The 25,405-nt window shown below is 35.9% G+C and overlaps 1 protein-coding gene across 7 annotated transcripts in view; it reads right to left on the reverse strand.

Moving 5' to 3' along the window:
• The window catches only part of LOC150107889 (uncharacterized), an 85,149-nt gene that overhangs the window by 11,089 nt on the left and 48,655 nt on the right, over positions 1 to 25,405 (reverse strand). For all 7 annotated transcript variants that reach the window (XR_016550636.1, XM_090415413.1, XM_090415412.1 and 4 more), the window contains 5 exons: positions 21,036 to 21,148; positions 16,318 to 16,475; positions 15,993 to 16,088; positions 6,700 to 6,781; positions 182 to 242 (listed from right to left, as the gene is read on the reverse strand). Coding sequence is in view for 6 of the 7 variants with exons in the window: in XM_090415413.1 (XP_090271539.1) it covers positions 182 to 242; positions 6,700 to 6,781; positions 15,993 to 16,088; positions 16,318 to 16,475; positions 21,036 to 21,148 (510 nt within the window). In the remaining variant the exon portion in view is untranslated. The remainder of the gene's footprint in view (positions 1 to 181; positions 243 to 6,699; positions 6,782 to 15,992; positions 16,089 to 16,317; positions 16,476 to 21,035; positions 21,149 to 25,405) is intronic.

Raw genomic sequence — 25,405 nt, forward strand, 5'->3', positions numbered from 1 at the left:
CGGGTGGACAATAAGTATACCAATAGTGCTACAGTTACTGCTACATGGCAAGCTGAGCAGTAACCACCTGACTTCGTGGGTGGTTACTGCTCAGCATGCCATGCCACAGATCGAAAAGTCATGCATTAGGATTCTTTTTTTCTTTCTTCATGAATTTAAGTAATGCAGTTAAAATACTTACTGGCATTCTGGTCTGCACTTGGTGTGGCAGTTCTTCAACTCTTTTTCTTGGGAATCTGTATCTGAAAGTCAAATATATATAATTAATTTGGTTTCAATATTCCAGAAAGATTAAGTATTTTCATTTTCCTTTAGTAGTTTGCAGATTACAATAAAAGATATTAAGTACTTAGTTGCTAAAGATAATACTACTAATTCTTGTCATCAGTTTCAGTTAACCGTACTGAGAGCTAAATACCATTCGACTGCAGTTTATTGACCTGCCGATTATTGACAACCATTCCATAACATTTGAGAGCTCTATTTAATGGATTTTTTCAGAAATATTTAATACTGTATGCACGAAATGAAATTGAGAAAGCTGCTTTTTAATCAAATTAATGCAGATTCCTATTAGGTTTCTGATTTCTCAGCTTCATTATTTCAGATGAGCATGTGTAGCAAAGAAGCTTAATAAATCATAATCATCATCATAACGCTTAATATGGGTAGAGATCATATTGGTTTGTTCCGGTCTTATTATCCATCTAATATCCGTTTTTGAGGTCTACCCGGTCTTCTCTTTCCAACTGATTTATATTTTATTATTTGTTTAGGACAGTGTTTCTCAAAGTGTGTTAGGCGTACCCCCCCGGGGGTACGTGAAAGGCCTTCAGAGAGTACTTGGCAATTTTCGGCTATGCATCATTAACGCATGGAATCATTATTAAGAAAAAAAATAATTTTAAACGTATATATTTCTTAATAAATTATATATTATGTACGAATTATCCAACTCAAATTGTGATAACCGCTTCGTTTGAATAGTTTGCAAATTCATGGGGCAATCACTCATGAATCTTCGTTCCAGTACGTATAAGAACGTACATTGCGAGCGTGCAACAACGAGAAGGGCATTCGATAGCGACTGATAAAGTAATATGAATCAGTTTTGTTCTATTAAAAATAAAGCATTTTTAAGTGCGCATCTAAATTCAAATTAAATAGATGTTTACAACGAAATATACTTTCTTTTATTTATTATTATTATTATTATTATTATTATTTTGATAAGGGGGTACCTGGTAATAATGAAAATTTAGGAAGGGGTACACGGATATCAGAAGTTTGAGAAACATTGGTTTAGGATATCGGGTGTTGTCCAATCGGTTTATATGTTCTATCCATTATGTTTTATAATTTTCAGTTTTTTTTTACATTTTTTTTTAGTTCTTTTAGCTTAATAAATAGATGCTAGCTTAATAAATAATCATATAAAATATAGGTATATATTTTTATTTATTTAAAAAAATCTAAGATTCATCTAAAGATTCTTCTAGCCTTTGGTTTTTACAAATGTGCATTGAAAAATTTTCAATGCAGGTATAAAGTTGTTTATATAGTAATTCCAGTATTTCCGAGCGAATTGTTATCCTCTAAAATGAAAGACCAGAAAACTTCCAAGTCAGGCATATTCCACTGGATTAGATGTTGGAATTATTCCTAGTGGATTCACAGAGGAAACATCAACTCGTTTGGGTGATTTATGGAGACTAATGACGAGAACACACAAGAAATGCTTTGGGAAGGAGTCAAGGGGATAATACAGGATACAGCCAAGAAGTATCTTGGCCCAATAAGAAGACCAAGAGACCATGGTTATCAGATTTAAGATGGGGAAATAATCAAAAGTAGGCGGTTGGAAAAACAAAGAGACACAGGGACTTAAGTATATAAGAGATTACATAGAGAAGTCAGAAAAGCCATCAAGCAGGACAAGGAAAGTTCTATACTAATAAATGTGAAGAGATATAGTTCCAGATAAGGAGGCTCAATCATAAAGGGATGTTTTATTTAGTTCGTGACTTAAAGCAAAAATTTAATCTCAAATCAAATGTCATCAAAAAAGGATTGAAACATGGAAAGAGAAACAGAAGAACTGGGAATCGAAAACAGATGGAAAGAATATTGTGAGGAACTGTGCCGTAGAGTGGAAAAAAGGAAACGTGGAGGAGATCTGTCACTAGGAAAATTTTGATTTGTAATGTACTCTATTGAGGCATGAAGTTGAAAGAGCAGTTAAGCAGCTTAACAGCAATAAGGCACCAAGTGCAGGTGAAATTCCAGCAGAGTTAATTATGGCCACGAGGAATGGAGGTATGAGAGCATTTCATGGATTGATTATAAGGATGTGGGTGACAGGATCATGGCATAGAGACTGGAAGAAGTCTGTTTTCTTACCACTACTAAGAAAGGAGATATGAAAGCATGCAAGAACTATAGAACTATTAGTTTAATATCTCATGCAAGCAAAATTTTATTGAAGATCATGCTAAATAGAATTTTGGCCAAAATTGAGCAGAGACGCCTGAGTAACAAGCAGGTTATTGGAATTGTAATGGCACCACAGATCAGATTCTTTGCTTTAGACAGATCATACAATAATATAAAGACTTTAGGCTCCCTCTGGCATTGTGTTAGTAGTAGTCTGGTCACTATGAACAAGCTCAAAATCAAGATAAGATAAGGATTCGTGACATCAGTGGCTGATAAGATCAGTGACGTTATTGCGTGATAAGATCAGTGAGGTCAAATATATGGAGAGTTTGGAATTTCGCCGGTGGACACATCTGTCAGTGACATCACTTTGTGTCTTTTGTTTTGCGTATGGCATTCTGGGTAATTGTTTGCATATGGGATTTTGGGTAATGGTTAGAGATAAGATAAAGATAAGTGCCATTATTCTTTTGGTTCGAGTATGGAATTCTGAGTAAATGTTTGCATATGGAATTCTGGGTGGTGGTTAAAATATGGAAGTCTAACAAGATTGAGATGTTGATAAGATCAGAATTAGATAAGGGACGTCATTTTGTGTCTTTAGTTCGATTGTGGAATTGTGGGTGATATCTCTACTTCCGAAAAATCAGTTGTCGAATTATACAATTATAAAAATACTACTACAAGATTGACATGTTCTCCATATTTAAGAATATTTATTCTGCTTAGAATTTTTAATAAATTTAACATTTAATTAGAACTATAGGCTATACTAGTTAGATAAGAAAAGAAATGTAGATGTCTTTAAAGAAAATCGAACAACATCCAATTTTACAAATAATAGAAAATTACAGAAACAAATGGACTCGAGATGTAAATAGAATGCCACAAGAAAGATTACCAAAAAGAATACTAAATTATAAACCAAAAGGGAAAAGAAGGAGGAAGACCCTTAAAAAGGTGGTGTGAGATCAAAACAGGACAGTAGGCCTATTTCGATCTCACACCACCAGGAAGGAAGTGAAGAAGTGGAAGTTATGCGTTTGTAAAATTTGTTATTTCTTTGTTTTTCCTTTTAATGTTCGTGTCACAGAACCACAGTGTTTCAAGTTATCTCATAGACAATGAATTATATCATTGTCTATGAGAAATGTTATATCACATCCTAAGTATTCAGAATGTGTTACTTGTTCTTGAGTTTAGTTTTCATTTTAGTCTATATGGGATATATACTCAAGAATGCCATAGGTTTTGTTTTTCAATGAAATTCATAAACTTCCTTCACTAGTTAGATGCTGTAAATGGCGAACAGATATCTGAGAACGTTTTGTTCAGATGAGTGCTGTTCACAAACTGATATTCTTGACTAATATTCTTTCCATATAATACTACTTGAATAAATCCTTGGTTTTCTGAAATGTTTCGCAAGGGCTTTCGTTTTCATTGTTTTTTGTTTCTCGAAATTTACCTAGAAAATTCTGTTACATGTACAGCTGACCAAGGTTTCTGACCCTACCATATATTTATTCTGTTTATTAATTCTTATTAATTATTATTATTAATAATCTCTTAGTTTATGTAACACACACACACACGCGCGTGCGCTCGCGCGTACGCACAATAGATGTGTTAGTAGGCTGGCAGACAAAGCACCAAATCACAAATCCTTGGATGGCTGTCATTTATTTTGTGAATCTGTTATCTCAGTACGAGTTGAGAAACATCTGTATAAAGTTCCTCCCCGCTTACTGCTAGAGAGAGAGAGAGAGAGAGAGAGAGAGAGAGAGAGAGAGAGAGAGAGAAAATTTGAACCAATTTCTGTTCAGCAATGTAGTCCGTTATGTGCTTAAATAGTGAGGAATTGGGGAAGATGAAAGGTTGATTTCGTTTCGATTTATGCCGAGTTACAAAGCTGGAAATTATCATCGATTTAGAAAAATACTATCTTTGGTCCCATGGTATCAGTTACTGAATGGAAACAATGTCAGAAATGCATGGAAATCTTTGAAAAAGTGCTGGAACGAGGCGGTATCTGAATGTATCCCTAGTGTTCGAAGAATAAATAGGTTGGAGTGAAATGGATGTGCAGCCTTATTAAGCTAGAGATCCACAGGAAGAAGATGATGTGGAAAGAGTATCGTGAGAATAAAGTGAAAGGAGTTATGAAATATATAAAGTTCAGGCCAGAAAATAACGAGTATTGCGAGGAAATCTAAAACGGAATATGAAAAGAAATTCGCCATGCAAGCTAAATGCAATCCAAAAGAATTTTATCGTTATGCTGCAAACAAAAGAAAGAATGAATGCGGAAGAATATTGAATGCAGATGGTACACGAGTGTCGGAAGCTAGCGATATTGTTCAGTTAATGAGTCCTCACTTTGTTAAGATATATCAACCAGGTGTATGTAGCATGGTGCATAGTGCTACTGCTGCGCTGGATGGAGAGTTAGAGGTTAATGAAAATGAGGTTGAAGATCTGTTGCATAACCTTGATAAGAATTTGTCAATAGGGACAGATGGAATATCAGCCCACCTGCTAAAGGAATGTTCAGCTGAATTGGCTAGGCCTTTCACACATTTGTATAACTTGAATCTCAGCTCAGGAACGATACCACAGGAATGGAAGGAATGTATGAGTTCCATTGCCAAGGGTGGGTAAAAAACTGAGATGTCTAACTACCGACCCATTAGTATCTCTGGTTAGGTAGTGAAGATTTTAGAGAAGTTGGTAAGAACTCGCATACATACATGGGGAAATAAGTATTCTATACTCTGCAAGGAACAGCATGGGCTTATTAAAGGAAGGCCATGTTTTAGCAATTTGCTCGCATTTTATAACAATGTTACGGCCGAATTAGTTGGATAAAGGGAATGGATACACTATGATAATGTTGGATTTTTCTAAGGTATTTGATAGGATACAACACGATAGGATGTTGTGCAAACTAGAGATTATGGGATTGGAACATAATATATTGACTTGGATGAGGGGAAGGTTGACAGACAGATATCGAAGAGTGGAATACAGTGGGTGTGAATCTGCCAGATTTAATGTAACCAGTGGTGTACCTCAGGGTTCAGTCCTTGGGCCATTATTGTTCAATCTATACATTAATGACTTCAAGCAGGGTCTATCATAAGATTTGCAATTGCTTGCTGATGATGCGAAGATAGGCAGGATAATCAGGGATGCTACTGATATTCAGAGGATAATTGGCATATTGAAGCGAATCTTGACATGTAAGGATAAGGAAGTAATTTTAACCCTTCATAAGGGTTTGTTTGATAAGACCACACTTAGATTACTGCGCGCAAATTTGTTCTCCCAGATTCCAAGGGGATAAAGAAGATGTGGAAAGGGTGCAAAGAAGACTTAGAAAGATTGTATCCGGATTATGGAATTAAATTCGAGAACAGATTGCGAGTATGTGGATTACAGGCTATGGTTAACAGGTGAAAGAGGGGTGATATGATAGAGGTCTATAAACCTTTGAATGGGTGTTATAGCATTTCAAATAATGAACTTTTACCTTATATGGAAGGCGGGGAGAGAACACAGGGGCATCCATGGAAGTTAAGGTTGTTCTCAGTCAAGAAAGGGTTAAGAGCTAGGTTTTTCTCCCAGAGAACAGTGAGTGAGTGAAATAATTTGCCCTTAGGGGTAGTGAGTGCATCTAGTGTAAATGAATATAAGGGAAGGTATAATAATTGGGTTGGGTAATTTACAGCCTTCCTCGATGAGTCCTTTACTCCTTAGAGGTCTCATATAATAATAATAATAATTATTATTATTATCACATACAAGGGATGTGGTGTATGATCGTTTGATGTTTATGGAATGAGGCACATTTTCAATAAACGATTTCCACTTTGAACGTATTTTTCTTTCATATTTTGCTTCTTTGTCAAAATATGAAAAAGTGACGCAGTGTATCTTCATTATTTAATTATATTTCTTTTAATTCATAACCATGAGTTAAATAAACCATAGCTGAGAGTCTGTCTATTGGGTCTGAGTAACTTTTTATGAAGCGACATCTTTATTTTAGTGAGTAAGATATCTTCTCAGTATGAATTTTATTTTTCGCACCCACACAAGGTTTAGATTAAGCTGCACTTATGTAATTTGTCAAATGTCTTCCAAAATAGAATTTTATTACTATAATAGCCTAATTATTAAGAGAACCGTGTGGAATAAACTGAAATAATTACTATTTGCATATTTGGAATCAAAATTAGACGAAATTAGCGACGTACTCACCATTTTTTCTGGAGTGAATTGTTTCTTCCCTGGCTTCTTTCAAAGCACGATACACGGCTTCCGAACACGCGACGATACAACTCTGTAAATTCACCGACAACCAGTGATATATTAGAACTTGCAAACATTCAATAAAAGAGACGAAAAATTAACTAAACCTGCAGCTTACTACAGAAATTAGAATACAGCCACTGTTATTTCAAACTATTTCTTTTTTATATTTCAATGCAGATGTTGAAGTTTTTTGCTTTTTCTTCGTTATAATTTATTTATATAGGGTGTCCCAAAATTAACGCAAGATTTAAATTTAGCGCCATTTCTGCGGTAAAGTGTTACCAACGAGAAAAAAAGATAGCGTGACAGCTGGCAGTTCAGGGTTATTAAAAATGGACCACACACACACAGCGAAGAGAGTTCGTTGAATGGATTATGGAACAACAACAAGTGGATGCTTATTTTTCGAATAAAATCATCTTCAGCGATGAGGCTCATTTTCATCTTGATGGCTTCGTTAATCGACACAATTGTCGCATTTGGGGTTCAGAAAATCCACGAGCGATTGTTGAGAAACAAATGCACCCACAACGTGTCACTGTTTGATGCGGATTTTGGGCTGGAGGCATCATCGGTCCATTCTTCTTCGAAAATGCGGCTGGTAAAGCAATAACAGTTAAGGTGCTCGCTATCGCGACATGATAATCCAGTTTTTTGTGCCTAAATTGCAAGAGATATGGATGTGGACGACATGTGGTTTCAACAAGACGGTGCCACATGCCATACAGCCCGAGAAACAATTCAATTATTGCTCAGTCATTTCCTGGTCGTGTAATTTCCCGTTTTGGTGATCAGAATTGGCCGCCCAGATCATGTGACTTAACGCCGTTGGACTTTTTTCTTTGGGTTTTTTGAATTCTAAGGTTTATGCCAACAAGCCCACGACCACCCACTAATTGAAGGAGGAAATGGAGCGCTGTATCAACGAAATTCAGCCAGATTTATGCAAAACGGTCACGGAAAATTTCAACAAAAGAGTGCGCGTGTTCCAGCAAAGCCGTGGAGGCCATTTCCCCGATATGCTATTCCATGCATAACCCTGCATGTATACTTTATGAATCAATAAGAAATTGCAATTTTTAATTAAAAACCTGTGTTTTCTATCAAAGTTACTTCTTGCGTGAATTTTGGGACGCCCTATAGATCGAAATAGTATTCACAATTATAAAAAAAAAAATATTACGCTTTCTTTGCATAACAGTATGATAATACGACATTGTTCATCGGCAACAATGTTCAAATATTCCTTGTAGGGCATCCGACTTCCAAGAATATTAAGGAAACCGTTCCATACCAACATAACATGTCCCACACCGTGACACCACCTACAGAATGTTCAGATAAGATTCTATAAGGCAAGCAAGCTCAGTTCATTGCTTCCTAAGGCTCCGGCTAAACCCTCTGCCTACTGTTGGCACAGTACAAGGAATACCTTGACTCGTCGCACCAGGACTTGTTCCATCCTTCCAGTTTCCAGCCACAGATCTCCTGACACCACCGTAGATGACCTTTCGAATTCTTTGCTTTAAATCGGTGGCTTCCGTATAAGTATCCAACAGCCAATACTGATCTTCTTCAATTCATCCCGCCAAGGTCGAGAATGTGATTGTGATTGTCCTACTAATCGTTTACCATATGTACTGCTGTAACCTGTGTCCTGGCGCAGTATGACGTTTAATGTCCTTGCTCCATATAAATCATACCAAAATCAAATTGCTCAATTTGAAAATGGGATATGATAATATAAATTTCCTAAAGCTACATAAATATAATTTAGCATAAGTTAATGTTTTTTATACGTATTATAAATAATCTCTTGAACACGAGGAATTTATAGAACACTTCAAGTTTGCTTCACTTCTTCCGTTATTTAAAGGAGATAACAGAAGTGAAATCGGAAATATCAGACCAACTTCATATTATTTACAATCTCGAAAAGGTTATAGAGATCGTAATAATAATAAAAATATTAAATAAGTACCTAAATTCCTTTAACGTTTACACGCCTAATCAGTACGAGTTTAGATCAGGACTTAATACGCATAAGGTGCTATTAGAGTTCATAAAACAATTCATAGTTGGATATATACAGGAATGTACACAGCAGCCGTTTTTCTTGATATCTCTAAAGCGTTCGACTGTGTGAATTATGACTCACTCCTTTTGAAAATGTCTCGATATGGCATTACAGGCGTCACAGATGATTAGTTCAAGACATTTGAATAGGAAAAAAAAATCGCAATAGATTTGGAAGTTGTGCAAGTCACCAGCAGGAACCACACTGTTATTCATGGCCTTCTAAATACGTGTGAATGACACAACAAGTGAATGAAGTAGCAACTTATTCACATGTTGCGAACTGATTGGTTTGCGCCTCTGCCCGGTCTGACTCCCAACCATCCCGTTTCTTCAAAACGGCTGATCACTTGTCCAGAGCACATGGAGGTAGAGGACCATGTCGACATTTGTTCAGGCGACGAAATTCGCACAGTGCAACAATAGCGTAGAAATTGTTTAGGTAGTACAGCCTCCCTAGCAAAGCAAGCTGGAGAGAGGTTTGTGCCATCACTGTGGATAGTATTACAACCCGAATGAAGGGAAAAATCCCTTTCACATTATTTTAAACACTCCTTGCACCTGCTAAGTTGCTTGATATGCAATTTATATGTATTATATGTTCACAACGCCCCTGGAGATGAATTTTGGAAATTCTATCTCCTCAGATACGCTTCAGAATGACGCAGAATGTATACGTGCAAAGGTCTGCAGCATTTGGATTAATTTGTGGCGTTCCACAAGGTCTTAAAGAGGAATGTATTATTTATGATCCGCCTGTACTATTCGTGAGTGAATTCTTCATCTGAATATGGTATTTCCATAATTGCAGTGAAGAGCTCTACAAATTACTAATATCATCGCGTATTCAACAAATGACCTGTTTGTCATTCTTAACAATTTTTTTCTATATAATTATATGCTATATGTAAGAAATTGCACTGTAAATGTTTTTGTATATAATTTCGAATATGGTTTACATTGTGATCGGACTTGCTGGTAGTTCCATAGGCAAGCAAAAAAAATTACACAACTCTTTTGAGTACTTAGCAACAAGCAGGTACAATAAACTGCCTATTGAAATAAAGTTTGTAACATCAGGATGCCCTTTACGAAAGATTGAGAGAGTGGCGTTCCACAAGGAACGCCACTCTGAATGAGACTAAATAATGTTGTATTTTATTTTAAATGAATATTTTAGAAAATTACTCTAAACTTTATATATTATGCCTTCATTATTTTTTGGATTTATGTGTGCCTTTACAGATTCAGTCATTATATTTAGTGTCTATATCACCGACATTTTTATTTTTGCAGTAAACAGTTTGGCTAAGACTCCGTTTACAAATATTACAGTACAGTTCCTTCTAATCTAGTTCCATATTCAGCTGTCTTTTTTTTAGCAATCAGTGTTTATATGTCTACATGAAATACAATAATACATGTAGTATTACATTTTTACAGTATTATATTTTAAGCTATCAATGTCTATAAGACTACATGAAATACAACAATATATGTAGTATTGCATATTGGAGCAGAGGTACTGCGACCAAGAGGGTCCCCGGGTGGCGGATAGGGGGGAATGGCCATCAGAAATGGTGGTCAGCTGCAAATACCCAAAGCTGACATATCTGGAGGCGGTAAGATGGCAAGCCTGTTACCAGAGCGTATAGTTGATAATCGGGCCAGCTGACAAACTATTTTACTCGGAAATTTCAAGGGAATAAAAACCGTACGGCCCAAATGGATAACGAAATGGAAATGTAAATAAGGAGTATGAACTGGATACGGATCGGAACAATAAACATAAGAGGCATCAATCACAAGATCGAAGATATACAAAAGCTCTAACAGAAATGAAGATAGAAATAGCAGTAATTTCAGCAACAAAGAAAAAATCAAAAGGCTCTACAGAACTTCAGGACAACTGTATAATATATACAGTAGAGTACCCAACGAAAAACGAACAGTTGCAAGTATAGCCATCATGACCAGCAATAAATGGAAAAACAAAACTGAATCATATAACTTTGTCTCTGAAAGAATAATAACGCCTATACTTAAATTAAATAAGAAATTTATTACAATCATAGGAATATACGTACCAGAAGAAGGAAAAAAATCTGAAAATCTGAATCTGAATCCTGAGAATTTTATAGACTTTTATAAAAATCTCCAAAACGTAATTCAAAACACAAATAAACAAGATTACTTAATCATTTCAGGCGGTTTCAATGCTAGAATTGGAAATACCTTGGGTCCATATTCACGAATGATGGAAAATGGGACGTAGAGCTAGATACTCGAATTGGCTTAGCAAGCTCAATATTGCGGGAGCTTGGCCGTTCGGTAGTATTGAAGCGGAAGTTAAGCCAGAAGGCAAAGCTGGCTGTCTTCAATACAGTCTATGTCCCCATCCTCACCTATGGTCATGAGAGTTGGGTAATGACCGAAAGACTGCGGACACGAATCCAAGCGGCTGAAATTAGGTTCCTTCGAGGGTTGCGGGGCTGACAAGACTCGATAGAGTCAGAAGCTCTGCAATTCGGGAAACACTCAATACTCAACCGCTGCTTCTCCGTGTTGAGAGATCACAGTTACGTTGGTACGGGCACCTGATCAAAAGACCACAAGAGAGGCTCCCTCAGCAGGCCCTCTTTGCCAAGCCAGAGGGTGGGAGGCCACGTGGAAGGCCAAGGACTCGCTGGATAAATTATATCAAAAACCTTGGGTGGACACGTTTGGGAATCCCACCAGAACACCTGAGCTTGGTGGCAGAGGATCGTGATCATTGGAAGTTCCCCTTGCAGCTTTTGCCCCCACAACCCAATTAGGAAGAGTGGGCCTTGAAGATGTATGTATGTATGTATGTATGTATGTATATCTCTCTGTAATGGTTAAAACTTTTCAACCTGCTTTATTCTAGCTGAAATTTCATTATCAATTTATGGATGTTTGGATGATTTTTTTCTAGATATTTGTACGAACTCACTAATTCAATTTGTCTTTGATTGATTTCAATATGTTATATATATATATATTATTGTTGTAAACATAATAATCTTATGTACAGGATTAACCTGTTTTGGTTCTCTGCAGTCAGAGAGGTTACATGCTCATATTCTTGTTGAGGTATGGTACACAGAGATATTAGTTATAAGGTGAATTACATTTTTTTTTAATTGACGCCATTAACAGTTATTTTGACATGATACTGTATAAAGAACATAAAATCTGACATACATGTGGAAGAACATAACAGTTGCTATAGGTCAATATTATCTATGTACATGTTATGTACAGGATGGTGTTTCAAAAAGAATGACCCGATTTCAAATAATTATATTTAATAACAAAAGTGTGGCACAGTTATATGTATATATATATATATATATATATATATATATATATGTATATATATATATATATATATATGTATATGTATATGTATATGTATATATATGTATATGTATATGTATATATATATATATATATATACAGGGTGTTCGGGATAAATTTGACAGTTTCGTAAGGAAAAAGAAAATCTTCTTTGTATCTATTAAATTTAATGAATTGACAAAAAAAAACATTACAGGCAGAGTTAATTACAATACTATCAACAAGATTTACTCAAAATAACCACCATTAGCATCGATCACAGCTTCAATTCTGCTTCGGAACCTCGAACAAGCTGATGCTACAGTCTCCCTGGGAAGGGCCGCAAAAACTGTTTTAATTTTATCCATTAACTGGGCTTTTGTATTACTGGAAGTGCGATTGGTGTCTTTTTCAACTGCGCCCCATACAAAATAATCCATGGGGGTTAAGGTCTGGGGAGTTTGGAGGCCAAACATTTGGACTAGTGAAGTCGTAGAAATTTTCAGACAACCATTTTTGACTTTTCCCAGAGGTGTGGCAAGGGGCCGAATCCTGCTGCCATACATATGGCCTACCATTGGCTACCCTTGTTATCCAGGGCTTGACTACAGTTAGCAACTCCACGAACAAAGCCCGAATTCCAATGCCAGGGTTCTTCAACACCTGTTCCTGCAGATTTGCGAGGAATTCTGCTGTACGAACGCAATCAGATCGTCTGCTAGGGATCTTTCTTCTTGCTACATCCTCGTAGTCACCATTGCAAGTCTCTAGTTCATGCCTGATTGTTTTTACTGTATTCAGGGAGCATTGGGCAGCAGTCGTAATATCCTTATTTTGATGGCGGGCACGAATCATCATGATACAAGTTATTCTCTTCCATGATTCAGGTGGGTTCCAGCTATCCATCCTTTCTGACATCTTGTATGTGAATGAAGAAGGGTCCAAACTTTTAAATGAAGAGAAGTGTGTGTTAATACATGTAACTTACGGAAAAATATAATTAATTATAAATATGTCAAATTTATCCCGAACACCCTGTATGTATATGTATATATATATATATATATATATATATATATATATATATATATGTATATATATATATATATATATATATATATATATATATATATATATATATATATATATATATATATATATATATATTCATCTGTTTTTTTCACTGACTGAAACCTAGAAAATAGATAACTTGTTCATTTAATGGAGATGCAACATGTTTCGTCAAAACGACTTCTTCAGGTTTGGTAACACTTAACGCAAATTAAAAAAACAATAAAAACACTGTGCCATTATAATAACAGAGTTGTAAACTGAAGTTAAGTTTGAATTGTGGTTGTAGTAAGTTCGACAATTCGTCAGTATACAAGTCTGTTATTATAATGGCACAGTGTTTTTATTGTTTTTTTAATTTGCGTTAAGTGTTACCAAACCTGAAGAAGTCGTTTTGACGAAACATGTTGCATCTCCATTAAATGAACAAGTTATCTATTTTCTAGGTTTCAGTCAGTGAAAAAAAAAGATGAATATATAAAAAAAAAAAAAAAAATCAGCTAACGCCTTTTTATTCCCGTATATACGGGAGTAGGCGAGGCCATTTAGCCCTATCTAACTTTTGGAGACTGAGTGGGCAGTTCAATCTCCACTGGTACCCAATCAGAGACAGATGGCCCAAGGCTATCACTAATTAAGCGGTACGCAGTGAAGAGAGACGGCTCAAATGTGCCGCCATCTCGTGGTTTCTAACCCTAACACAATATATTTAATGTCTGAAATAATGTGGGTTCTACGGTCGATTTTCTTGAGTTTACAGGACGAAAAACCCGAGTTTCCGGGAGGAAAAACCTGCTTGCCCGTGCCAGAGATCGACTAACTCGGGAACCGGTCGAAAAAAGGCTTAGAAAAATTTCCTCTAGTCGCCGACTAGACTCGAAACCAAGACTTCCTTCGTGCGGCCTAGCGCGATGGTGTGCAAACGCCACATCCACTGAGCTACACAGGCTCTACACAGATGAATATATATATATATATATATATATATATATATATATATATATATATATATATATATATATATATATATATATATATATATATATATATATATATATATATATATATATATATATATATATATATATATATATATATATATACATACCCATTCGATTATTGCTGTATTTTTGTTTAGAGAACATTTATTTCATGTGATAATAAGTTCTAATGGAAATTGATTGAAAAAATTTGTTTAATTGTCAAGACTTGTCATAATGCGGTCTTCTTTTCTGTCATTTCAGCAGGCGTGGAGTGAACAGTTTTTTCATCATCTGCATATCGTTTCTAGAAATTTATATTAGAACTGGTATATCAGTGTTATTGAGGAATGATGTAAGGTTCGGAAATTTGTATGTAAAACTGGTGAGCTCAGGGCGTCCATGCTGATTGTGCTTTCAAGTTTTGGCTTCATGTTTGTCTGTGTTTGTGTTGGCCATAACAGTGCGTGTAATAATTGGTACAGTATCATTTTATGGGACGGGATTTATTCACTTATACTGGCAGGATTGTTAGATCATAAGCAGAATGAAATTATCTATGGTCGTCGCACGTTTTTTTTTTTTTTCATACATATTGTGCACTTTATTCCATAGAATTTGTCAGTTTCTTTGCTTTTCTTTCTTTTGGGGGAGCATGATTCTCTTAGTCATCTCATCGCATCTCATTTTCCTTTCCCTCTGTTTTACCTCAAACCGTTCACAGGATAAAGCGGTCAGGCCTACTCCCCGGTGTATCCCATGTCCACAGTGTTGAGTTCTCAAGGACGGCTTGCCTGCCTTGCGAGATGAAAAACCCCAGGGTAAACTGGGGAAAAAACTCCGCTGCCCACACCCAAGACCGGCTAACGTGTGTATGGCTGAGGAAGATCCTTCAGTTCTTCACGTCGTAGGCTCGATTCCGACGGAATCGAACCTAGGATGACTATTATTGTTGCAGTTGCTGTTCTCCTTCTCGTTCTGGTTTGCGACGATTACCAGTTAGAGTCGTTAAAAGAACATTGTCTCTTACAATTTACCGCCTTAAATGTGCGATAATTATTATTCATCTTTTTTTGTGGTGTTACGGTTCTCGGTTGGCAGTCGTAATATCAGTTGTGTTATTACGAATGAAATGCCATGTTATTGGTTGTCATTTCTGCTAGGGAAGGAGCAAGTCATATGGTATTCAATGTCTGTAATCGTGTCTTTTTTCTTCTTTTTTCGTCCTTTTTTTGGTTTTTGAAATTTTACTTCATTTTTTCATGTGGTGTTATTTGTTTTAGTTTTTCTATGTTCCGATCACTTCCGTCATTTTGTATTGGATGGCACAAACCGTTGCCAGTACATCTTCCATCCATAGAAAACACGCTTTCCTTCACTGATCAGTGATTCAGTGGGTGTGTTGCCAGAAATATTTAGAGTCTTCAACAAGCACCAGAGAGTTACTTTTGTGCAATAAGTATGGGCCAAGTCGCAATTATAACATTAAGGTCGTTATGTAGCTTTGTATAAAACAGTAGCTAACTATTGTAGGACATGTTGTTGTTGTTGTTGTTGTACATACCAGATAAAATGTCTTTTGTTGGTGATTTATGTCAAAAGTGTTTAAATATATGAGCAATCGAAAAGGCTATGAGCGTCTTTTTTATCAAAACCTTTGTTGCATTCATGTAGTAGATATCATGATAAAACCTAATCAGTTCCAGAACAACTTATATACTAAATATCCGTTTGCTAGATATAAATATTTACCTGTCTGGACATCGGCCCTTTTCCTTTTTCGTTGTTCCCATCTCTGTAGTTGAAGCAGTTCGTACTGTAGGGACTAGGCAAAAGTGTGTTTTCAGTCTGCAATGAAAAAAGAAAAATGAAAGCAGTATGCAATGTTTTCAATCGCCATGTACAATACAAATGCTGACAATACGGTTTATTTCGTTCAAGACATAGTGATGTACTCGTATATAAGCAGCATGCGGGTGCCGATGTTGCAGAATATTGCAGTTATTGATAACTGTTACATATAGTACTTTATTTCTTTCCACTGGAACACTTTTAAAAATGTGCAAAAGGAATTTACCTTCCTTGGATAGATCCTGTATTCAAACATTCCTTTCAATGGAAAGCCTTCATCAAGAGGATTAATGATGTCTGCACCGTCATACATAACGAAGTACGCATCATTTGTACTGTCTTCGGTATCCTCATCAATGTCAAGATGCAAGTCCAAAGAAATCACTGAAAACAGAAAATAAAGAAAATGAAGAATATATAAAAGAAATGTATAAAATATAGAATCAAACATGTGTGTGTGTATATACAGTATATATATATATACACACACACATGTTTCATATATATATATACAGGGTGTTCGGGATAAATTTGACAGTTTCGTAAGGAAAAAGAAAATCTTCTTTGTATCTATTAAATTTAATGAATTGACAAAAAAACATTACAGGCAGAGTTAATTACAATACTATCAACAAGATTTACTCAAAATAACCACCATTAGCATCGATCACAGCTTCAATTCTGCTTCGGAACCTCGAACAAGCTGATGCTACAGTCTCCCTGGGAAGGGCCGCAAAAACTGTTTTAATTTTATCCATTAACTGGGCTTTTGTATTACTGGAAGTGCGATTGGTGTCTTTTTCAACTGCGCCCCATACAAAATAATCCATGGGGTTAAGGTCTGGGGAGTTTGGAGGCCAAACATTTGGACTGGTGAAGTCGTAGAAATTTTCAGACAACCATTTTTGACTTTTCCCAGAGGTGTGGCAAGGGGCCGAATCCTGCTGCCATACATACGGCCTACCATTGGCTACCCTTGTTATCCAGGGCTTGACTACAGTTAGCAACTCCACGAACAAAGCCCGAATTCCAATGCCAGGGTTCTTCAACTCCTGTTCCTGCAGATTTGCGAGGAATTCTGCTGTACGAACGCAATCAGATCGTCTGCTAGGGATCTTTCTTCTTGCTACATCCTCGTAGTCACCATTGCAAGTCTCTAGTTCATGCCTGATTGTTTTTACTGTATTCAGGGAGCATTGGGCAGCAGTCGTAATATCCTTATTTTGATGGCGGGCACGAATCATCATGATACAAGTTATTCTCTTCCATGATTCAGGTGGGTTCCAGCTATCCATCCTTTCTGACATCTTGTATATGAATAAAGAAGGGTCCAAACTTTTAAATGAAGAGAAGTGTGTGTTAATACATGTAACTTACGGAAAAATATAATTAATTATAAATATGTCAAATTTATCCCGAACACCCTGTATATGAAACATATATATATATATATACATATATATATATATATATGTATTATATATATGTATTATATATATATATATATATACAGTATATATATATATATATATATATGTATTATATATATATATATACATATATATATATATATGTATTATATATATGTATTATATATATATATATACATATATATATATATATGTATTATATATATGTATTATATATATATATGTATTATATATATATATATACATATATATATATATATGTATTATATATATGTATTATATATATATATGTATTATATATATGTATTATATATATGTATTATATATATATATGTATTATATATATGTATTATATATATATATATATATATATATATATATATATACAGTATATATATATATATATGTATTATATATATATATATATATATATATATATATAATATATATATATATATATATACAGTATATATATATATATATATATATATATATATATATATATATAATATATATATATATATATATATATATATATATATATATAATATATATATATATATACAGTATATATATATATATATGTATTATATATATATATATATATATATATATATATATATATACGCTGCTTGAAATTAATTCAGCGGACAGTATATTGTGAGTAACACACAGCCATGGCACTCACCCTAATAAGATGAAGAAAGTCATTTCGCTGAAATGGCTGTAGCAACCCTTCCGGGCATACATTATACATGCGTACGATCCCGATAAATCGGAATGTTGGACCATTCTTCCTGTAGGCATGTAATCAACTCCTGGACTGTTGTGGGGCGAAAGTCCCTTCATCTTCTGACGCTTCAGTTCATCTCACAGATGTTCAATAGGGTTAAGTGGACTTCGTGCAGGCCAGAAGTGTGGTGACGTTCATATCTACAAACCACGTAGTTACAGCAAAGGACCTTAGGTGAATTGTCTTGCTGAAAGAGGCAAAGCATTGTTCGGTAGAAACGCCAGAATCAAAGTATGACTCAATCCATTGCCAGAATTTTCAGATACCATTCGGAGATCAGTGTTCATGGCACGACTCATAGAGAAAAACTAGAAAAAACAAGACCATACCATCACATCGCTACCTCCGAATTTTACATGTGGGGTTACCCATTCTGGTAACATATGTTCAGAGGGCATCCGCCACTTCTACACTCGTCCATCGTCTCGGTAGAGGGTGTAGCTTGATTCGTCGATCCATAAAACTCTTTCTAAGCTTCGACGCCCTATCTGTATAGTATCTATGATTGTTAACCTAAATTGTTTCCTGAAACATGGCATCCTATCAGGATGCTTCATTCAAACTCAGTCATTACCTTGTCGCAGCGGTTTCACTGGGACAGAGATGCACCTAACTGGGAGTATCATATTCCTCCAATTTATGAAGGCTTCAAGCACTTGACCCGTTACATGTCATGGAGTAAATTTGCGCCATTGTATAACATATATACGAAAACAGAAGATAAACGTATTAGTTATTAAATATACTGCCACATATTTGAGTCTGAAATTAATAGACTATCGTCAATTTCATAAAAACAGTTTTGCAAGGTAGAATACAAACGACTAAAGTCTGGAATGAATAGTGTTGCGTATTTCTCAAGTCCAAATTCCATACGAATATCTTCACTAAATACACGGAATGTATTGAGCATTGCCTCAATTTCTCTGGAACATTTATCCATAACTTAAAATCATCCATGTATAAGATATGGAGTATAATATTTCTGCTTTATATGATGTTTGATATCCGAATGGCTGTCTTTAGAATTAATATTACAGAACTTATTGCTAGAATGAACAACTGAGATGGTAGTGAGTAACGATCAAAAATTCTTCTCTTGTTATATCCACAGTACCAGATTGTCTCCATTGACTATTAGCTAAAGTTTGCATGTGGTCGTAATAGCTATTAGGAATATTATGATTTTTTTTTTTACTGACTCCAAAAATTGGTATGCATTTTCCAATCGAAATATGTGGCAAGCAGTCCTATGCTTTCTGGTAGTCAGATCATGCCATATCTAAGGTGGATTTTCATTTTTAAAAATTTTTGTCAATTAAAAATTGTTATTTTTTTCCTGTTGATCTTCTCCCACGTCCCTTTTTTACAGGAGAACTTTATATCACGGAAAATATTGAAGAAGATCTATTATTCACTCAATATCAATGATGCCTCTTTTAAAACTCTCTCAACGATGAATTAATTTCATTTAATCTCAGTTAATCAATCATTCGCCCCCCCCCCTCAATGCAAGAAACTATTCATGACACTCTTACTCCAATACTCCTGCAAAATTAGCTCCTCCAAGGTGGCTGACCTCCTCTTTCCTTTCCTTCCTTCGACTTACAGGAAAGCTCTTCATTGACAATCCTATAAAGCCCCTTCATTAATATATATTTCTATAATGTCTCAATCAGCCTTCAATTTATTCCCATAGGGAGCTTCGATAGACCTGCCACAATTTTTCTGTCGCCTTAGGATACTTTTCGCCACTTCTTCACTCTCATGGAATCACCAGATCTGCATACACCTTATTAAAGTCTTGTAAAATAGAACATAACGTTCTTCTCTCTCCCTGATTCTTAGTGTGTTCTTCAACAACACGTATTCGGATGTAATATTTTTGCTAACTTTATAATGTGCCCTCTAATCTTCAACGCCTTCTCCAAAATCACCACGAAGTCCTTGGCCTTATAATATTTCTCCAGTTCGGTTAAGTCAATACAATCCATAGATTGTGATCAATTTCTTCCCAAAGTGATCACCAGATCCTGCAGGATCACTACATCGCACTCATTTATTATCGCTCCTCGATCTTTCGTATCAACAAACAACTAAATGTTTGTTTTCCATAATATCGTTTCCTGTATCTCTGACAAAAACTAACGAAGAGAGGACCCTTCCCACTGAGCCTTGTAGTGCCAACTATTAAGTGACTTCTCTTGCACCCCACTCCTCTCTGAACAACTCTGATATCTATCTATCAGACTTCCTCTACTCTAAATCACCGGATTCTTACGCTTTGCATTTGCACAACGCATAAAACATTTAAATGCGTTTGCAAAGTCCAGCAGGTTCATCGAGTAGACATTTCCATTATCGAACTCCATTGTCAGTTTATTATAATGAGGAAGCAAATTACTATGACGTAACCAATCCCATCACAAAATCATGTTTTTCCTTATCAAGTGTCATATACGTATTCATTCCTCATTTATGTATTTTACCATTTATGGTAAAATTTATTGATAAAATACATCATTTATGTATTTTACCAATTTCTCCAATACCTCACTCACTCCTCATTTGTCAAAAGGATATGCTTTTTCTTTCGGTTAAAAAAAAAAACAAGAACTGAATATAAAACCTCTCAGCCTTCCTATTACTATTACAAGTGATTGCCTGCGATGTAGGGTATATCTTATAAGAATGGAAATATTAATTCATTATATAACTTACCATCTGTCGTCAGTATACTTGGCTGCTCATGAGACTCAGAAGGCGGATTGAGGGCAATGCACTGTTGCTCCTTACCATGCTCATCCGGAAGTGGAACGACGGTGTAGCAGGAACTGAAAAATATTTGAATATCACCAGAGTTACGTTGACAGCATTATACCTGAAATGGTTGAAAGGTTCTTTGGGGAGATATATACAATTGGAACTTCATGCGATGTCCTAGTTGTATACAACACGCCAGAGAAAGGTCCATTCTACGTTATTTATTATTATTATTTTTTTTTTTAGAATACCAATCGTAAACTTTGTTCACAAGCACCAGAATACCAGATAACCCGAATCACTCCCCAAATACCCTCAATGTCTTCCTTCCCAATGACCCTTTCAAGTGTGCAGTGAATATCGTGAGCCCCCTGGGTAATTATGACCACAACCTACTGCTTATCTCCTCTCCGATGCAACAACGCTTACACAGTCACACCAACACAAGAGTAGTTTGATATCATAACAGTGCCAAATGGGACAGCCTCCGAGACTAGTATGCTTCATTTCCATGATTGGACTATTGTTTCCGGTATTCCAATCTAAACATAAATACCGAACGTATTACCAAAGTAATTCTAACTGGCATGAAAACATACCTTCCACACACTTTTCTGAACTGCCGTTCCCTATTTAAACCGTGGTTCTCCAAAAGATGTGCCAAGGCTGTACAAATGAAAAATTAGGCATACCAAACTGGCTCAAATCAAGACCTCCATCCTCCTTCAATGCCTATACTGAAGATCGAAACAGATACAAGAAACTTATCGATGATACCAAAACAGAATTTGAACAGCAAAACAGGAAACATTCAGCCTGTCCAAGTGCCAGCCATGCCTTTTGGTCTCTTGCCAAAGCTATTGGTAGCAACTTTTGCCAACCTATTCTACAATATTCCCACCCCTATCATACCTAGGTGGCTCAATTGTAACAGACCCACAGATAAAGCTAATCTCCTGGCTTCACACTTTGCTTCCAATGCTCGCATAACTGACAATTGGGAAAGACCCCCAGTCATTCTAACTGCAGAACATACAAAGCCCCCTGTATCCTTTTGCTAGAAAGATCTCATAAACCTGGAAAAACTTTTATTGGGATTATATTGATCAAGTGTATATAATAAACAACTAAGTTATACCAACTAGTTTCACCAACTAAGTCTGTTGGCATCTTCAGGGTACATAACTGATGTAAGACACTAAAAAGTAAAAAACTGTTACAATCTAAAATCAACCGATTCCAATTATATTAAACACAGAACAGAGCGCGTACAATACATTCATAGAGCGTGGATGATCTGACTTGTTGTTATTTAGGAACGTTCTGTAGTTGGCACTATAATTCAGTTCTGGATTTTTTACTTTTTAGTGCCTTACATCAGTTATGTACCCTGAAGATGCCAACTGACTTAGTTGGTGAAACTAGTTGGTATAACTTAGTTGTTTATTATGTACACTTGATCAATATAATCCCAATAAAAGTTTTTCCAGAGCTTTTTGGTCAAGAAAATTAAACGTGTTTTAACATCTCATAAACCTGTTATCTAATTAGATACAAAAAAGGTTCCTGGCCCTGATGGCATTCCTCCAATTGTCCTGAAGTTCTGTGTAGCATAATTGAAGCCTATCCTTTGCAACTATAGAAACTTTCTTATTCCACTTGTATGTATATATATATATATATATATATCCCAAAGCCTACAAAATATCCTATATTCATCCCATTCCTAAAGAGAGTGACAAATCGCTGCCATCTGGCTACCGTCCTCTCTCACTCACGTCAGTCCTATCCAAAGTGGTAGAGAAAACCATCAATTCTCATCTCCTACTCTACCTTGAAGATACGCAGCTATTAAGCGATCACCAGTACCGATTCCTTCGATGCCGATCAAAAGGTGACCTGCTCTCATGCTGTATATCACCATCTCTATACAGATGCCACGAAGAAATTTTGCTAATCCCAACAATTTACACTTGGTATCTCTAAAGGATTTTACCGGTCGGGCACAAAGGCTTACTAAGCAAACTTCCATCACTTGGACTGTCTGAGGTCTTCTACAGATGGATTGCCAGCTTTCTATCCAGACGAACACTATGTGTGATGGTAAATGGCTCCCTATCCTCTCACCATCCAACTAATGCTGGAGACCCACAAGGTTCAGTTCTCCCAAGGACTCTCTTCTTTCTGTATATCAATGACCTACTTTAGTTGGGCTACAACCCAATACACAGTTTTGCAGATGACAGCACATTGCACTCCTCCCTATCATTTGATAAACCTTACCATACACAACTCACTTCAACTCACAGAACATCAACTACAACTTCCCTTAATTCGAATCTCCAAGCCATCCTCCAATGGGGACTCAGATAGCCTCGTCAACTTCAACGCTAGTAAAACCAGTTCCATCTTATTTCTAACAACAAATAACCATTTTCCCCCAGTATTATTTTTGATAACACTCAAATTTCCAGACAAGATGAAATTTCTCTTCTCGGAATTACGTTGTCATCAGGCTTCTCCTGCATAAACACATCACACCCATTGGATCCTCAGCTTTCAAAAAATTAGGATTTCTCTTTCGATCAATACGTTACTTCAGCTCTAAACAGCGGATAACCTTATACAAATCACAAATCCGCCAAGTATCGAATACTGTTCTCACATTTGTAGTGGGGGCTCCTAAAATCTCCCTCAAAATGCTGGACTCAATACAGAGGAGAGCAATTAGACTGATTATTGATCACATCTTACCAACCCACTCCCCACACTTTCACATAAACATTTAGCTTCTGCAATTTCAATATTCAATAAATATTTCGAGGGAAAATTTTCATCTGAAACGGCATCATAATTCTCCACTCTCTACTGTTGTACTGTGGAACAGTCTTCCCCTGATGTATTTCCCATGGAATAGAATATACAGACTTTTAAATCAAATGGAAATAAACAAGTTTCTCCTTTCCCTACCCATTACCCATATATGGTACTAAAGTACTATAGGTTATAGGTTGACCAGCCAACATCTCGTATATGGGCCCTACATTAAAAAAATTACATGAAGAGGGTGAAAATGCATTATCCGATATGTGACGAAACTTAAAAAATATTCTTGCATGCACACAGTTCACGTGTGCATGCAATGATACGTATTAAGAACTCCCTGTTTGTTTTTTTATAACATGAATAAAAAACATCTTCAAATAATAATCAACTGCCACTCGATTTTGGAAAATAGCATATATTAAAAACCGTACAAAAATAATTTTCTTTTCTTTTTCTTCTTAAAATCCCGAGAAAATCCCACAACAGGCTGACTCCTATTTTTATTTATTATATACACAAAGTTAATCTGTACATTAATGATATTGGCAAGAATTTGACAGGCGACATATAGCTATTTGCTAATAACGCAAAGATAGGTAGGGTAATCAGGAATACTGCTGATATGCAGTTCTTGCGAGCTAATCTCCTGATTTCCGTTGTGATTCTGATACAGTGTAGAGACTGCGGAGGAGAGTGTTAATGATATCCGGATTATGGAATACTTATCATGAAGACAGGTGAGAATTTGTAGTCTCCAGGCAGTAGCAAACAGGAGAAAGGGGGGGGGATATGATTTAGACTTACAAATTTCTGAAAAGGCTATACGGGATTTCAGTTGATGGAATTTTCAAGTTTGTGGAGGGTGAGGAATGGACAAGAGGGCATCCTTGGAATCTGAGAATGAATGCCGCTATGAATAGGATGAGGACTCGAGTTTTCTCTTATAGGGTGGTGCGTAGTTGGAATGGACTGCTATTGGATGTTGGGAGTGCAAGTAATGTGAATGAATTCAAGAATAAGTATGATAGCTGGTGCTTGTAGTATGTGGCCTCCCTCGATGAGTCCCTGACTCCCTGGAGGTATCTCTTAAATAATAATAATAATATTAAAAAATCAAAACATCTGTGGAACACTTGTTGGATTCCTTTATCTTATCCATTTCTACAGGTAATATTTCTGGATAATTTGTGTATCGATGGGCTTTACTCGTACATTTTCTTCTTCTTCTTCTTCTTTTCCGTCTAAGACGGGTTGAGTCTTCTCTTGAGCAGGATCTTCCAGTCTTCTCTATTCCTTGCTGTTCGAAAAAGTTCCTTATATGTTCTGCATCACGAGATGTTCTTTATTAATTTCAGTCAGGTAATTCTTGGTCTTCCGGATCTTCTTTTTTTCAGTTGGAAAAGTATTGATTAGGACGTTAGGAAGTCTGTCTACGTCCATGCGTACAGTGTGTCCAAACCATCTCAGTTGTTGTTTTCTAATTTTTTCTATTATTGTATTTT

Source organism: Typopeltis vanoorti, chromosome 3, assembly GCF_054136105.1.
Source record: "Typopeltis vanoorti isolate ZY-2024b chromosome 3, IOZ_Tvanoo_1.0, whole genome shotgun sequence".
NCBI classification, from domain to species: Eukaryota; Metazoa; Arthropoda; class Arachnida; order Uropygi; family Thelyphonidae; genus Typopeltis; species Typopeltis vanoorti.